This window comes from Olea europaea, unplaced genomic scaffold, assembly GCF_002742605.1.
Source record: "Olea europaea var. sylvestris unplaced genomic scaffold, O_europaea_v1 scaffold269, whole genome shotgun sequence".
Taxonomy (NCBI): domain Eukaryota; kingdom Viridiplantae; phylum Streptophyta; class Magnoliopsida; order Lamiales; family Oleaceae; genus Olea; species Olea europaea.
In genome coordinates, this window is record NW_019245290.1 from 438,591 (window position 1) to 457,290 (window position 18,700).

At 30.9% G+C, this 18,700-nt stretch overlaps 1 protein-coding gene across 2 annotated transcripts; it reads right to left on the reverse strand.

The window, feature by feature from the left end:
- Positions 1–1,766: 1,766 nt before the first annotated feature.
- Positions 1,767–11,376, reverse strand: LOC111383436 (caltractin-like). Of its 2 annotated transcripts, none has more exons than XM_023007546.1 (7): positions 11,313–11,376; positions 10,755–10,872; positions 10,597–10,633; positions 10,505–10,532; positions 8,545–8,697; positions 8,372–8,474; positions 1,767–2,075 (listed from the first exon to the last, which is right to left on the reverse strand). In XM_023007546.1, exons 1-7 carry the CDS (start codon positions 11,313–11,315, stop codon positions 2,011–2,013), a joined length of 507 nt encoding a protein of 168 aa, XP_022863314.1. In that variant the 5' UTR covers positions 11,316–11,376; the 3' UTR covers positions 1,767–2,010. The 2 variants fall into 2 exon arrangements, with proteins under 2 accessions (XP_022863314.1, XP_022863315.1); XM_023007547.1 differs by lacking the exons at positions 1,767–2,075; positions 11,313–11,376 and adding exons at positions 8,092–8,247; positions 10,988–11,032.
- Between the last annotated feature and the right edge of the window lie 7,324 nt (positions 11,377–18,700).

The window sequence follows — 18,700 nt, forward strand, 5'->3', positions numbered from 1 at the left end:
CATTTTAGTGAGGCCTTAGAGGGTACTGCATTGACATTATCAACTTATGACAAGGAGATGTTGGCTAAAGCTATTAGAAAGTGGATACCGTATCTTCTTGGCAGACCTTTTATAGTGGGAACGGATCAGCGAAGTTTAAAGTACCTCCTAGATCAATGCATCACCACACCAACACAGCTATGTTGGCTACCAACGATTTTATGGTACAATTATGAGATACAATATAAAAAAGGGGTTGACAACAAAGGGGCGGATGCTCTATCTCGGATTGCGGAATTTGAGTTCCATGTTATTTCGCTATCGAATCCAGATTGGTGGACCACTCTTAAGTATGAAGTTTTATCTGATCTTTTTTATGAGCAGGTTAAGTTCCATCAAGATAAAACTCCCCATCTTTATCTCCAGAGAGATGGAGTTTGGCTTAAGAAGGACCAAATTCTTTTATGTCCTTCATCCACGCTAATTCCCACCATATTGGCAAATAGTCACTCAACACCAGTGGGGGGACATTTTGGGGTTCAAAAGACTCTAAGCCATATTCGATCTATGTTTATTTGGTCAAGAATGCTCGCTGCAGTCAAGCAATTGATCCAAGAGTGTGATACCTGTCAACGTTGTAAAACTAAGACGTTGCGTCTAGCCAGACTCCATCAACATTTGGACATTCCTGACAAAATATGGACTGATATTTCTATGGATTTCAGGTCTTCCTTCCTCACAAGGGTACACGGTCATCATGGTAGTAGTAGACCGTTTGTCGAAGTATGCTCACTTCGTCCCTTTAAAGCATCTATTTACAGCTTTAGCGGTCGCTAAGGCTTTCCTAAGTCATATTGTTAAATTACATGGGGTGCCAAGATCTATTAATAGTGATGTTTTCATTCAAGAAAGAAAGTAATAAACTCATCGTTCTCATATTCTACTTCTTTCCTTTTTTGCTTCTGTGTTTTAAGAATTCTGTCAAAGAAAATTACCTACCCGTTACCATGATTATAAAAGGTTTGTCCTCAGAGGAATTTACCCTATATATTTAATAACAAGTTGCAACGCGTGCCAAACTTCCCCATACCATTAAGATATCTATGTGCTGAGAATTTACGTTTGAATACACAAAATAGCGTTACCTGTTAATTGTAATAGCAAAACTAGAACCAAACAAATCAAAAGGGCAAAAACTCTGCCTCGTATGGAAATCGGTTTCTTTAGATTGATAAAACTAAGAATTGATTAGATATTAGAAAATGGTCCCAGTAAGTGATTATCTGGTCTAGTTCTGTGTAAAGTGTAAATATAGTACACGACCAAGTTAAGACGAAAGAAATTAAAATCTTATTCAATTCGAGGCTGTTACTTGCACATATGAGAAAGCTAGGATACGCTGAAACTAGTATAAGCAACCAAAGCCCCAGTCAAACATGGAGTTGGCAAAATCCGCTATTAAAGAATCTTCCGGGGGAAACGGAAGATGTTCTGAAAGGTGGTTATTAAATCACCGACGATTCCTGTAAGGATGACTCAACTAGAAGTGCAAGAAGAGTCTAAAGGGATGCTCCTAGCACGAATAAACAGGTGGAGCACGAGCAAGATGTCGTAAAGGTAAGGATAGCTGGGATGAATTGGTCTGAGGCGCACGAGATGGTAAGAGTAGTAGAGAATGGTTACTCTCAATATCAAAATCGGATCGGTCTGTCCTCGGATCAACTGATTCGAAAGTGCAATTTACAAGAAGAAATAAAAAGGTTAGAGGGGAGGGGTTCGAAGCAGCATTGATAATCAACAAAATCTAGTTGCTGCAACATCTAGGTCAGTTACAAAAATATGTAAGAATGGCAAACTCAACTGGACAACTGCACGGTATTTTTAGACAGCAACAAGTCAGGATATTTAATATGTAACCACGTCATTTCAACAATAAAATAAACTTGCTATGTTGTTCGTAATTCAAGAACATATTATACAATGACCAGAAGGATTGACAATATGACAACCAAACACAGTTGTAATTTAGCCCTAGTACCCATATGAAGTTCTCCTCATCATTCTCATGAACTCTTCGGCATTAACTTCACCATCACCTGTAACATTTCAAGAACAATTAAAGTCGTACAATCAAACCACCACCTACAAGTGGGTATAGAAAAACAGTGGACATCTTGAATATGAATTGCGATATTTGGAAAATTATGTTCTCATGGGGGTAAAAAACAACCACAACTGAATATCTCGCAATTTCTGGCACATCTGATAGGCTTGTACCAAACTCAGATAAACGAAGTGGATGTGGTAGATTAATAGCTATATTAGAACTTTGTCACACCTACAACATACATCATTCAGAACATTTAGGGGAGTAAAAAGAGAATAGGCAAAAAATTTCTCTTAAATATCCAGCTTTTCAACTTAATAGAGGTGCCAAATATAAGGCGCATGATGATAAGGTAGCCTAGGTCTAACTTGGTGGTGGGGTTCTTGCCAGAATTGAACCAACTTAATATTTGGTTTCTTCTAGTTCCCTATAATCAGTGTTCTAAAAGGCGTAATGCATTGCGATGCGTGGAGGCCAAGCTGTGAGTTAAGCAAGCTTAGGCAAGGCATCGGCGTAAAAAAGCGTAAAAAGGAGTTTTCTTTTTTTAATATTATTTTAATTTTTAGTCAATTAAAAAATCGTTTAATAATTAAAAATAATACCTGTCAAATATCTAAAACAAATTTATAGGAAATTTATACATTTTCCAAATGTTTTCAACAAAAAGGTAAATTCCAAATATAAATATTGAATAGTAAATAAATAGAAATTTTTAGGGGATTTCCTTTGTTTAAGGCTTCAAGCGACTATTTTCAATTTAGAACCAACAAGTGAAGAAATTAGCATTTAAGTTTTAACTTAAAAGAATTGTAAAAAATAATAATAATAATAATAATAATTGAAAAAAATAAAAATAAAAAAGGTAATTATGCGCGCTTAGGTGTGCATAACTGGGCCTAGGCGAGCATTAGCGGTCAACGAATGCTGTTGACCGCTAAATAAGGCACCAAGCCAAGTGGCTTGGCGTTTCCACCATGCATTGGCGGAGTCTAGAATGAGCGCCGTTTAGAACAGTGCCTATAATAGGTGATCAAACCATATTTACTCGGTTCGGTTCTTATGGTTTGAGGTGTGAGAAATCAGCTAGATTAGAAATGGGTGCAAGCACGTTATAATAAGATCTATCTACAATTAAAATTAGGTATTTATTGAGAAAGCTAAAAATTTCAAAAGACAGAAAATCGTGTAATTAGCTCGAACTGCTGAAACCGAGTACCAAAACAGAACCTGTCAGTTCTCAGTTAGGGAAAACTGAATCTGAACTCTTGTTTCTCAGGAACTGGACCGACCCTGTCTATTTTACCCACCCTTGTTTCTTTGGAACTGGACTATGCGTTTATGAAAATGTTTTGGTCACAACACTGACTCTTGTCAACCAAAAAGCCTTACAATATCCTCAGACCAATATCCTTTCCCGTTGCCCATAATCTTGGCTGTAAAGAATGTAACAAAGCCATCTTTGGTTGTTCTACTGTCATGCCAAACTTGAACAAGCTCTGAAGTAACGAAGGCGAAGTTTTATCGGTCTTTTGAAACTAACCATGAAACTTACAGTTAGTAATCCTAGGACCAGAATAGACTGACATCCTACCAAGGTCAATCTTCTTAACTCTCCATGTGCAGCTTGTACCTCAAATTCGGCTGCTTCTAGCCAATTTCTAAGTCTATTACAATCACATACAATGTGACGCCCCGAAAATTTTGTAGAATAAAATTTATTTATTTTGTAGACTATACATTTATATTCTGAAATTGAGGGACTAAAGTGAAATATATCTTAAATTCTTATGCTTTTTGGGTCAAATAATTAGATTTTGATAGAGTGAGTTTTAATATATTAATATTGGATTCTTTTTGAAGCTTGTAATTAATAACAAATCTTTGAATTGTGAAAAAGTTAATTCGGATAAGTTAGGTTCAAGATATTGAAATTTATAGAAGTCGTTATTATTAGTATTTAATTTAAATTAGAATTCACCAACTAATTATTAAAGGTTGAGAGCAACTTGAATTTTTCTGTAGATATGAGGCAAAAATGTTGGTTGGTTTGGGATTTGACATATTGGATATATGAAAATCCTATTTTAATTATGATAGTGGCTAATTGTGATTTCTAATCACATTTTGATTATGATATTTGTTAATTTATAATTATAATCCTATTTTGATATATTTCAAACTCTACTTATTGTTTGCCAAATTAAATTAAAATATTAGTCTTAACCTTTATTAATTTTTTTTTTCTTGACCACATTGTATGAGTAGATATGGTCGATTATTGTGATTAGGATACTTCTACTTAAGCAAAATCCTAATTAAACTAATCTAGAATTTATTATATAAATTATTAGGTAATTTCCCTTCCCCTACCACGGCATGTGTTTAAAGATTTATTTATTTTAAATTATCTTTACCTACTAGAGATTTTATAAAGATGAGATCAAATTTTATGAAGTCATTTTTTATCATATTTTACTTGTGGAACACGGCTCCACACTTTTGTACCACAATTCTAGTAGTATGATTTGTTTTTTATCAAAATTCAATTCCTATCCAAATTGGAACACATTTTTTTCCATAGTAATTGTACTATGACTCAACTACTATTTTTTTTTTTCTTTTTTTACAATGAATAGTGTGAAATTGTCCCATAAATTCTCCACCAAGAAATTTTACACGACAGATAGTAGAGAGAATAATTTCGAAAAGTCAAGTCACAATTTTATTAACGCAGCCGAGAAAGTAGAAAAGATATTAGGATTCTTTCAAATTCATTTTATTTGACAAAGTAAGATATTTATGTGCAAGTGGTTCATTTCCTTATGCTTTTATGTATTCCATTAAATATGCATGAATTGCCATTGGACCTTCGAGTTTTGTAGAAAGAGATAAGAAATCCTATGGGTATATAAAAGCACCTAAGATAGGTGCGTCGCTTAGTCACTGATATATTCCATAAGAGAAGAGTAGTATGAAAACTGCACGTATTTATAATTGTGTATGAAAACTACACGTATCTTACTTGATATTTTTAAATACTCACTCTTATAATAATTTTACAGGTTAGTTTGGATCGATTGGATCTGTGGAGGGCTGGTGATGAGGGCTGCTAAGTGAATCGGAAAAAAAAAAAATTATTTTACAACAATGTTTTGGCATCATTTCAACCACACATTCTTTAATAAAATAATATTATACGTAAATCCAAAATTTTTCCATATCTTTTACCAGACATTTCCCATCAATACACTACTCAAAAATTGATTCTTTCCCCAAAAATGAGGCTCAAACAAGGGTTAAGTTTTTTCTATCTTCAAATTTATTAGTTGGTTTAAAGTTCAAACTTCAAAGTCATGTTATTTAATTGGTTAGCTAAACATGTTTACTTTTTTCTTTTAAAGATATAATTTTCCATGTTTAGTTTAAATTTATGGATATTTCAATATTTTGCTTTCAAATAAATTTATTTTTATCGTTCCATATTTAAAACAAACAAAAGTGAGTTCTTGGTGATACTTCAAGTTTATGAAAATTTTGAGTGTTACAGTTTGGTATCAAAGCATGTCTACCTTCTTGTAGACACTTTTTAAAAAAAAAAAAAAAATAATAATAATAATAATAATAATAATAATAATTCAAATCATCCCAAATTTAGGAAAATTCTATTTTTAGAAACTTCTAGTTTGATAAAATTCTATTTTAGTAAATTTCTAATAAAAAAAAGTTTTTCCATAAACATTAAGGAATTAATAGCAATGTAAAATTTTTGAAGTATTAAAACAATTAATGATATAAAAAACTCTTGACACGTGACGCTCACTATTCGACCACTTTCCAATTGATCCAAGGTATGAAACAAAATGTCATTCTTTTAGCATGATTATGAGCTTTCTTGTAATAATAATAATAATAATAATAATAATAATTCAAATCATCCCAAATTTAGGAAAATTCTATTTTTAGAAACTTCTAGTTTGATAAAATTCTATTTTAGTAAATTTCTAATAAAAAAAAGTTTTTCCATAAACATTAAGGAATTAATAGCAATGTAAAATTTTTGAAGTATTAAAACAATTAATGATATAAAAAACTCTTGACACGTGACGCTCACTATTCGACCACTTTCCAATTGATCCAAGGTATGAAACAAAATGTCATTCTTTTAGCATGATTATGAGCTTTCTTGCTCCATGTTATGCACTACTATAAGTATGCCAGTCAAATATTCAAAGCTTTTCAACTAATTGAGGTAATTTCAAGGACAAAATTCATTTATTGAAGGAACATTGTCACGCCCCGAAAATTTTGTAGAATAAAAATTTATTTATTTTGTAGACTATATATTTATATTTTGAGATTGAAGGACTAAAGTGAATTATGTTCTAAATTCTTATATTTTTTGGGTCAAATAATTAGATTTTGATAGAGCGAGTTTTCATATATCAATATTAGACTCTTTTTTAAGCTTGTAATTAATTAGAAGTCTTTGATTTGCGAAAAAAGTCAATTCGAATAAGTTAGGATCAAGATAGTGAAGTTTGTAGAAGTCATTATTAGTATTTAATTTAAATCAAAAGACAACCACCTGTACTTTTCTATATATATATAAGGCAAAAATGTTGGTTGGTTTAAGATTTGACTTATTAGATATATGAAAATCCTATTTTAATTATGACAGTGGTTAATTATTATTTTTAATCACATTTTGATTATGATTAATGTTAATTGATAATTATAATCCTATTTTAATATATTTCAAACTCCACTTATTGTTTGCTAAATTAAATTAAAATAGTAGTATTCACTTTTATTAAATATTCTTTTTTTTTTTCTCAACCACATTGTACAAGTAGATATGGTTGACTATTGTGATTAGGATACCTCTAATTAAGCAAAATCCTAATTAAACTAATCTAGAATTTATTATATAAATTATTATGCAATTTTCCATCTCCTACCACAACATGCGTTTAAACATTTATTTATTTTAAATTATTTTCACCTACTAGAGATTTTATAAAGATGAGATAAAATTTTATGAAGTCATTTTTTATCCTATTTTACTTGTGGGGACATGGCTCCACACTTTTGTACCACAATTCAAGTACATGTGTCATAGTATGATTTGTTTTATCAAAATTCAATTCCTATCCAAATTGATACACGTTTTCTTCCATCACAATTGTACTATGACTCAACTACTATTTTTTAACTATAAATAGTGTGCAATTGTCCCATAAATTCTCCACTAAGAAATTTTACACAGCAAATAATAGAGAGAATAATTTCGAAAAGTCATTCACGATTTTATTGACGCAGTCGAGAAAGTAGAAAAGGTATTGGGATTTTTTCAAATTCATTTTATTTGACAAGGTAAGATACTTATGTACAAGTGGTTTGTTTCCTTATGCTTTTATGTATTCCATTAAATATGCATGAATTGCCAATGGACATTCAAATTCTATAGAAAGAGATGTGAAATCCTACGAGAATAAAAGAGGATCTAAGATAAGTATATCGTTTGATCACCGATATACTCCATAAGAGAAAAGTGGCACGAAATGTTGATTTATTTGTTATATATAATTGTGTATGGAAACTGCACATATTTTATTAGGTATTTTTAAATACTCGCTCGTACAATAATTTTACAAGTCAATTAAGGTCTATTGGATCTGTGGTGGGATGGTCATGTTGGCTGCCAAGTGGATCGAAGAAATAAGTTAAAAAATATATATATTAAGTATTTTTCTATCTTCGAATTTATTAGTTGGTGTAAAGTTCACACTTCAAAGTCATGTTATTTAATTGGTTAGCTGAACATGTTTATTTTTCTTTTAAAGATACAATTTTCCATGTTTAGTTTAAATTTATGGCTATTTCAATATTGTATTTTTTTTTTTTTTAAAAAAATATTTTTATCGTTCCGTATTCAAAACAAACAACAGTGAGTTCTTGGTGACACTTCAAGTCTATGAAAATTTGGGGTGTTACATACAATCAGATTCATCTACCAAATATTTGTGTCCTCTTCTAGATTTTTAAACCTTCACTGTCCATTGCAAAAGCATTTGTGATATTTGGCATGTAAATGATTCGTGGAGTCATGTACATTAAAAAGATGCTTAGGCAGCAGGTTTCAGGATTCTGGATGAAAGTGACTGCACAAGAATGAATATTCTAGATTTGTCATAAAAGATATCAGTAGATATGTCAAGCAAAATATAGAGCACCAAAACCACATATGCCCAATAAATTCAGAAAAGAAAATTAGAGTAAACTTACGATCTTGATCTGCTTCGTTAATCATTTCTTGAATCTCTCTATCGCTGAAACGTTCACCCAACTCCTTCGCCATGCGCTGAATGTCTGCAGCAGAAATCTTCCCCTGCAATCATGACGAAGAACCAGTTATGAGAAGACGCAATAATAGTATGTAAACCCCGGCAATAGCTTACATTTTTATCTTGGTCAATAATGTAAAAAGCTTTCATTAGCTCCTCTTTAGTGTCCCTTTCTCCAAATTTGGCTGTCATCATGTGACAAAACTCATCAAAGTCAATAGCACCACTGCCATCCTTGTCTACTTCAGCTATCATTTTATTAATTTCCTGTAACGTTAAAGCCAAAAGTTTAAACCACATGGCCCTTATTACAAAACGAAATGCAATTGAAACTAAAGTATTGTTGCCGATGACCAGTAAGAATTGAGAAACTACTGACAACGTGATATAGAGATTAAAAGAGTATCTTTATAAATGCACAATTTCGGGGAAAAAAATTGAAAAATAACCAAAATAGTAAACTTCAACCAAGATAGTCTATACCACGCTTAGCCCATGTAGTGCACAGAAGAAAAATTATTAACATGGAACCATATAATTCCCACACATCCCATCCCCCACGTGGATAGGAACTGTTGCCTGAGCAGCTTTTATAGTTCGTCTACTTTCTCAACAGTTCTCCATAAAGGGTCACAATCAATGCTTCCCGCAACAACTGATGATACAAGCTTGATATACATGCCCGAAAGAGTTACAGAAGTATCTAAGGCGCATATTAATTATCAACATGATAAGAACTATAATTACTCCACACTCACAGAACCCTATACCTAAAGGTTAACTACCTCAGTTTCTTTGTACAAGGCACCAAAACTATAGAAGATATCCTATTATACAAATCCATGAAGCAAATGCTTTTCTTACTCTGTTCACAAGAATCAACAAACTTGTCATCCTTAGGATCATGAACCATTCAAAAACTGGTTAGCCGAACTACCCCATTATTCAGGAGAGATTGTGATTGTGTGCAAGTCAATCACAATGACTTATTCAATTCACAGTGACTGATTCAATTAAATTTCCAAATTCATTTGAATGAAACTTCCCTTACAAGTTCTAGCCAAAATGGAAGAGTGGAATGAGAAAGGATTCCATTTATCTCGTAAATGATTAATGGACTATAATTAGCAGTACACTATCAATTTTAGAAATAAATATATGAATCTATCTTTCTACCAAACTATCTAAGTCTAAAACTTGTAGTATCAATCTACAATATTCTCTTCTTATGTGAACATCAATTTCACGCTGTATAGAATTGAAATAACCCTCAGTGGCCAGCGCATATTACTTTTCTGTAGTATTCTAAAGAAATGCATGATTAGACTATTGACAATATGTCCACAGACTTCTTAATATTTGGAAAAGGGATAGTAAATCCCACTGATTTTTAACCCAAACCATGATATGAAATAAATTGATATAGTACTTTCTTGCTAGTTGTTCTAAGTGCTTAGATACTGGTCAAACATCATTTTTAACAACACATTTCTTAGGACCACTATTTTATTTACTTCTAATCACATATTCCTTGGGATTCACTACTTATAAGCCCTTAAAAGCTTAGTCAAGCATATAGTATAAATAAACTATTAATATAGAAACCAAGCAATAAATTTGCAACATGTGACTCACATTAGGTAAAATCTCATTATCGCATATTCTTTCTTCAAACAAGCAATATTTCTACAGCATTTTTAAATAGTGTTTATACAATTTAAAAAATAATAATTTTCTTTAAGGAATGGAGAAGGAAACACATCAAAAGAGGCCCAAACTTCTCAAATATCCATCTAATCACTCTTGAGGATGGTAAGAGCCCACTGATAATATAGAAATTTAGGGAAAACAAGGTTTGATTAAATCTCCAGTCATCTGGAATCCCTTCTGTTTGGAACACAAATATGTATATATTTCTCTTACTAGCATGAGGCAAATGGCAACAAGAGGAATATTTATCACAAGCAATAAAAGATCTTCCATAGGAATACTAGCACACAGTTTAAGACTCTTCAAATAACATTTATGTGAGAAAAGATATTTAACGTGGGCAAACTTGAGAGTTTTTCATTACCTCTTCTGTCATTTCAAAACCAAGAGCCCTGCAAAGAAGCCATGTCACATTTAATTTCCATAGATAAAATAGTATTAACGAAACTTTCATACCTCATTGCAACATTCAACTCTTTTGCATCAATTGTTCCTGCATAGGGTTAGTTAAAAGAACACGCAGTAAATTGGAATCAGATGTCAGTAGAGATATACCGCATTCAATTATGTTACTTATTTCAATAATTGATTATATAAGAGACTAGTGAAAATACCAGAGCCATCAGTATCAAACAGCTCGAATGCTTCTTTTATCTCCTGCCTTTTCTGTTGAGTTAATCCGTGACGTCCTCTAGGTTTATCTTTCCTGGGTACTGCACTATAAACCGGTGCCTGCAAGCAAGGGGCGTTAAATAGAAGGGAGAAAATGGAAAGGAAGGAGGGAAAGGGAAAAAGCCCGGGTGGAAAAAAAAACAAGTTCAGGAAGCCATGACTTGATCAACATTACACTTAAAACTTCAATCGTTCAACCCGGCCAACAAGAGCAGCATCCAATTTATTCTGTCCATTTGATTTGTATATTTACAAATAAATTAAAGTCTCCTATCATATTTACAAAACCCAAAACTTCAATTACTGTATTAACGAAATTCCAATACCTTCCTGTCATCTTTATGATTTTTGACCAGCGTATTTCAATTTATCACACAATATTATAGAAACTTTATCAAAGCGATATCGTACCCCCATATACTCTCTGATGCGAATTTAACGAAATTTACTATCAAAGTATTATAAAAAGAGATCAAGAGAGGAAGATATCGTAAATTTACCATCGCTATCTGCAAAAAGGAAAACTCCGCGACTTCGCCTGAGAGAGAGAGAGAGAGAATACGGAGCCATCTTCTGTATTTTATACTCTCATTATATTTATTAGGAGACGCGTATTCTATTTGAAAAATAAAAATAAAATAAAATAAAATATATAAAAATTGGGTTGAACCCCAACCTTGAGAGCCCCACAGTTCTGTCCCTAGAGTATCGTGAGGGAGATAAATCGCGGGATGTGTCCCAACAGGTCAGGAAACAAGAGCGTATCTATACACTTGTGCCCACAAAGAGTCCAATTACATATCTCAGAAATCGAACACTCACACTGTGACGGCCAGTAAAGTTAAGACTACCTCACTCATATTCTTTGTATCACTAGATTATGTCTCGGGGGCTCGTATTCTATTTGTCTTCTATGCACTTGTTTCAACGCCCCTTCACCCCTCCCAAAAAAAAATAAAAAAAATTGAATAGTCTATTAATATTAATGAAAAATGTGTAACTAAAAAATTTTTAAAAATCATGAATGTACATGTAATATTATTTTATCGAAAATGTGTGATTTAAAATGGGGTCAAATCATGTATTTGGATGAAAATTTTATTTTATTGAAAAATGTATTTTGATGAAAAATTATATTGATAAACAGTCCAATTTGGTTTCGATTCAATTCCATTCGATTTTGTATCATAATTAAACTTTTTAACATTAACAATAACACTATATTAATCTAATGAGTAGTTATATTGACACCATAACTTCTATTTGATATAAAATATTTTAATTATAGTAAATCTCCTCGATCTTCGATCATTGTAGTAATTATTTTTTCAACTTTTTTGTCGAATTTTTATCTTCAACTTTCATTAATTTGTACGTCTCATCCTTATTGATAATTTATATCCAAATATTTTGTTTTCATACTTTGAAATGAGCGAAAAATATTTTTTCGCATTTTTTATTCATTTATTTTTAAAAATATGATAGAAAAATAACTTGGTTTACACCATTTTAACAAACTTTTGGACATAAAACTGCTATGTATGTTAATTAACGAAAATTTTGAAGAAAAGAATGACATGAAATATTGTTAGGCACATAAGTGTTTTAATAAGGAGAGAGTAAGAACTTTAAGTGCAATTACATTGTGGTGCAATAAATAAAAATTGTGTTGTAAATATATTTACCCTAATCCAATCAATGATATGTAAAATACAAATAACAAATTGTCTAATAAGTTTTTATTTACTAGTGTATACAAATTTTTTAAAAGTAAATAATAATGCTAAAGCATCGATGATTCCATCACACTGATTCGTTTGCTTCAAGCCTTCAAATCTACATTAAAAAAATGAAATATGAATTAGAAGTTATTTTAGCATTGCAAATACCAACTATTTAAATTAATTATCCATTATTTGACTTGTCACACTAAGAAACTCTACAAGAAATAATTGAAAAAACACAATTAATAAAGATAAATAAACTAAAATTTGTCCAACTAATAAAATTTAATATGGGAAAATATAATATATTGCATGTCCTAATGTTCTCATAGAACTCCGTCTCTTCAATGTAAACTATATTTTGGAAAACTTTCGAAAGTGTGTATTCTTCCCTTAGCCAGTTTTGTGTAAAAATCAAGGTCTCAACTATTTTAGGAATTAAAGAATTCTTAAATAGATTAAGAAGTGCCCTTTAGTACTAAATGCTAACTATGAAGCAATTGTAGATACAGAAATTGCAATTACATCCCTTGCAACCTCGTAGAAATTCAAATCTTGATTTATTGGACTTCCTCCAATTTAAAATGTCAAAATTTTCATCGATAGCGTCTTCAATGAGTTCCATTAGATTTCGTTGTATCTCATCTTTTCCGAAGAATTCCATTAAGTTAGTTTTCATTTCCTTGTACCTAAAATAAAAATTACAATCATTACAATCATCATCATCATCATTTCCTTCTACCTAAAATAAAAATTACAATGATCATCATCATCCAAACGCTCCAACAAAGTGACTACAACATTAGAAACATCGAAACACTTCCATTAGCTCCATTGTTTGAGCAATGCCATCCCTTGTATTGGTTTTATAAAGCATACAATAATTTCATGACCTCGTATTTTGTGGCTACAACATGGACAAAGTAATAAGAGATATCAATACAATTTACAACAAACTCCTACTTGTACCTTGGATCAAGCATAACTGCTACAATCAAAATCTTATTCATTGTATCAACATTACACTAATACTTGTCAAACATAATCTTCATGTTATTTGCTACATTACTTAACAAATAATTTTTCGTGTCACGCCTTTTTCTTTTCAAAATTTGCTCAGCTTTACGAACTTCATGAAAGTAAATATTGGAAGTAACACTCAATGAAGCACTAAATTTCAATGTGATACCATAAAAGATTCTTAAAAGTTTGGCAATTTTTTTTATCTTTCTCCCAATTTTATATTTCATTAACTAGGAAGGAGATGATCGAAAATATTTGACCATATTTCAATCATTCTTTAACAATCAAATTGACTATATATGTAGAATAATGTACATTCAAATAAGAGCCGCAGAGCCGCTTAACATCATAGTATCATCAGGTTCCAATTCTTCTACTTATTTTTCACATAAATGATTGTTTGCACTGTCTATAGTAATAGTACCCACATGCTCTATTCTCCCATCGAGCAAACAGTATTCAATAAGTTTTCCAATGGTCTCTCCTTTATGATTTGGAAAAATAGAAAAACTCTATATCCTCTTATGCAATTTTCAATTTCTATCAATAAAGTGTATTGCAATGTCTACCAATCAAGCATCCATCTTGGTATCACCTTAAATAGCAGTTCGATTGAATCCTGCACAAACAATGAATACCTCATTTTAGGGACAGATCCAGGATTTTTTTATTGGGAAGACTGAAAGTACTTAATAAAATCAATGTAATAAAATTTATATGTATTAAAAAAATGGTTAACGAACATTATTTATTTAAGTCATTCCAAATAAGGATTTGTAACATAATATTCATTTATAATAGAATCTAGATCTATTTTCTCAACAAGTTCCTTTTTTTGTAAAAAGTATCAGCAAAAAAGTCAACATCTATTTTGTTGGGAAGTTTCATCTTTACATGTTTTATTGCTGAAAATGTTCACTTAGTATGTGTGGTAGAAACAGATAATGTCAATACAAGACGAATCAATTTAGTCATCATAATATAAGCCTTCAACCTTCCACTCTCAATCAACTATCTACATAATTTAGCAAGTATAGATACTTGAAATTGGGACTCACCCTTCATATCTAACTCATAATTCAATATAATAATATCTTGCTTTCAATGATAGAATTTCTCTGCAAATGTGAAAATTTTACAACTGTCAAATGATTTAAATGAATCTTTAGGATCCAAAGTTACACTGAGAGAAAGGAATTCTACTGATATATCATTAAATCTTGTATTTAACTCCATCGTCACAAAATCCATTGCTTCATCAAAAAAATCATAATAATAATGCTCAACTATAGTTTCATCACTAAAATGACTAGTGTTATATAGATCAAGTATTATAATATCATTTCTTTAGCAAAAAATTATCACTTCTTGAAGAAATTTTTCCCAATCGTCATCTCTTGATTTTTGAAGTAATTGTTTTATGGTAGACACAAATGTCAAAATAGTTAAGATGTCTTGAGATCTTTTTTGAAGGGTTTGACAAAGAACATTGGTGGTTCTCATTATTCTGTACATCAAATGCAAGATAATATTAACTTAAAACTCACTAAATTTTTGTAGGCATCATGAGCTTGAGCCTGAGATCTACTATTTGAACAATGGTCACAAATATATTCAAGCACTTTGCGGGTTGTACCGTACGTATCCTTCAAACTCTTTACAGAGTCGTAAGTCGTAATGTGAACTCCTATGAGTAGCTCTTGACCACTGCAAATTAATTATTTAATTGGCCCCATTTACATATACTAAATTTCCTCTCTATGAGAAGATTGCAACTCAGTAACTCATTTAGGAGAAGTAGTAATATTGACAATCTTGTCCAAATGAGAAAAGAAATTCCAAATAACTTGGACTTCTTTAGCTGCCACAACTAATGTCAATTGTAACCAATGGATAAAACAATGGACCTAGTATGCATATTAACAATCTCTAAGAAATAATGCTTGAAGCCTATTCCAAGCACCACTCATATTACTAGCACCATCGTGCCCGTGTCTTCTCATTTTGATCGGCTAAAATGCATTTTGAACAAAAATATCACAATTTCATTTTTGAGATTCAATGATGGGTATCATTAACTCTGTTAATTGTAAAGAAAAATATCAAGCTGCCATGACTATTAACAAGCCTTAAGATAATGACCATCTACTTTCAGTTAGATACATCTTGTACTTCATCAATAAGAATGCAAAAGCATTCACCCCAACTTTCTCTCTAATTATCCGTCGTGCTCTACTGGCCATATATGCAAAATTTCTTTTTGAAAAATTGGAGCAATGTGTTGGGAATTTGTGGTGCATTTCCAATAAAACATTACGAATAGCTGGATTCAAATCTGCTACGTGCTTTATTAGTTGTAGAAAATTCCCAAGATTAAGTGAAGTTGGAGATTCATTATTACCTCTAAACCCTAAACCTCGAAATGCTAGCTATCAAAAACTTTTAATCGAAGTCATTATATGCAAACGACGTTTTCGAATTTCCTCTTTTGATACAACATTCATCCCCTTGTCAATATACTGAGACAGTCTAATTAAATCTTTAGCTCTAGTCTCAAAATTTACGATATGTTGAACTAGCATGAACAAGAAAAACATATTTATTGTCTTTAACCATCTTCCAATTATTATATCCTTCTATAACCAATCCCAAACAGTCAGATAAATTACCATCTTTCTAAAAAAGAAAGCAGTAAAAACAATATTCATTTTAGTTGAAGGAGAATACACCATTTAAGGAAATTCAGGGAACCAATTTTTTTTTTTTCCCTGAAAGTGCACCTTGTTTTTCTTCTATCATTGGATACTCATTGAAGCTATAGCTGATAAGGTCCAACTTTTGTATATGCAATTCTAATCACATCTCATAGATTGTAGAATTTTTTAACATTTTTTTTTATCTCGTTCAATACTAATACTTGATTGCAATTCAAGAGTTGAGATTGACGAATTTTCAATTTTTAGAGATGAGATTGGAGCATGTTGCATAGGAGTTTAGACTGAAGGACGTTCAATTTCTGGACCAATCTTTTTAAAGAATGAAAATATTGTATTCACTCTCTTTGATGAATGTTGACTTTCCATTTGTAAATGCTAAAAATAGGAGAAAGATAAAAATGAGACAAGGCAACAATAGTATAATGCACACAAACAACAATCGAATATTTTATGTGTTTAACAATGGCTTGGAGAAATAAAAACAACGAGAGTAATGCGTTGTTGCTGAGTAGAACTTAAAGAATTTTCTAATTAAGAACTATAAATATAGGCAATGGATAATAATTGGTTAAAGAATATCAAGAATCATCTTCAGTTCCATATAAAGACATTTTTACATCCACATGAAAGGATAATAAATGTAAGCTTCACACTTTAAATCAATAAAAAACGAAAATAGAAGTTTCTATAATTTTTTAGCCAAAAATTAAAAAAATAATAATAATTTGTAGTTCATGTTGTGCTTGCCAAGCATTTGGAAAAATAGAAATTGAGAAAAAACCATCCGATTTGACTGACATATAGATTTCAACTTCAAACTAAGGTACAATAAGCTTTAATTTGAATGGATTTGAAATTAATTCACAGATTTAGGGTTCAAGCAAGGGCAGATAAGAAATGAAAATTTTAAGAAAATAGACAAGATGAAGGAGATATTTCTGTTTACATACAAAATCAACTCCTCTAATGCAATGAATGCAAAAAATTATCATTCCAATTTCCCACAAAACCCACACCACCCAATGACCCAAACCAGAATCTGTAGCCTAAAGTATTTAAATGGAACTAGAATTATTAATTACAACAATATTAATCACTAAACCAGCAAGAAAAAATACAGACCAGCCTTCATAAATGGAGTTGACGAGAGAATAATTGAGGTATGAATATGATTTCAATTCGATGTCTATGGTTGAACTTTGAATAAATGAGGATTGGGAGGAAATACACAAAAATGACCCTTATACTGTAGCAAAAATTGACATTGGCCTTTGACCAATTAAATGAATTAAAAAAAAAACAAATTAAGTTAAAAAGAAAACTTCACAGTATTTTCCCATTTTACCCTTCAGACTGTTTGATAATTCTCTCACCGACCGAATCGACCGACCGACCGACCACCGGAGTTACACCAACGTCGCAATCAACGATCATCATCTACAGTGGAAGTAAAAGAACCGGTTAGTTTTCTGATCAAAACTCCAGTTCGAATGCTTTTTTTCATAGTTAGCATCATTAGTAATTTTGGTTGAAATTAGATCCATGGGCATGAGTAGCTAGATTGTGGGCATGCTGGAATGTGAAAAATAAGATTTTTTGCCATTTTTTGGAGCTCAGTGGCCGGGAATGGCGATTTCCGGCCGTTTCCCGGCCACCGGGCCATTGAACGGCCAAAAACCGGCTGTTACACAGTCTGGGCCGACTGTTAATAGTCGGGCCAGACTGTTAACAGTCAGGCCCAGACTGTGTAACAGTCGGGTATCTGGGCCGGATCACCGGCCCAGATAATATTTAAATTTTAATTTTTTTTATAATTTTTGTAATTAATTAAATTTTTTATTTGATTAAATAGTAATTATATTATTTAATTTTTTTTATCATTGTCAATATAATATAATAATTGAAATATTGTAAAATTAACAATGTTGATTATTTTTTTTATGAAATTATCTTTAATTTATTTTTTCAAAATTTTTTATTTATTTTTTAAAATTATTTTTATGAAATTATCTTTAATTTTTTATTTCAAATTTATTTAATTTTTATATTTGTCTTTTATATAATTTAATAATTCAAATATTGTAAATTTAACAATGTTGATTCTATATTTTTATGAAATTATCTTCAATTTATTTTTTTAAATTTAAATTTTAAAAAAAGGTAAAGTAATTATTTATTTAATTTTTATATTTGTCTTTTATATAATTTAATAATTCAAATATTGTAAATTTAGCAATGTTGATTCTATTTTTTTATGAGATTATATTTAATTTATTTTTTTAAATTTATTTAAATAATATGAATAGTCTAAATTTTAGAAAAAGGTAAAGTAATTATTTATTTAATTTTTATATTTGTCTTTTATATAATTTAATAATTCAAACATTCTAAAATTAACAATTTTGTGTTGTTCCTTTTTTTTTT

Excerpts from the sequence above, each read along its gene's own strand:
- LOC111383436 (XM_023007546.1), bottom strand. Across the intron at positions 10,634-10,754 it reads GTTTGATACTGATGGCTCTG|GAACAATTGATGCAAAAGAG; the intron begins GTATTTTCACTA and ends AACCCTATGCAG. Across the intron at positions 8,698-10,504 it reads GTTTTGAAATGACAGAAGAG|GAAATTAATAAAATGATAGC; the intron begins GTAATGAAAAAC and ends TTAACGTTACAG.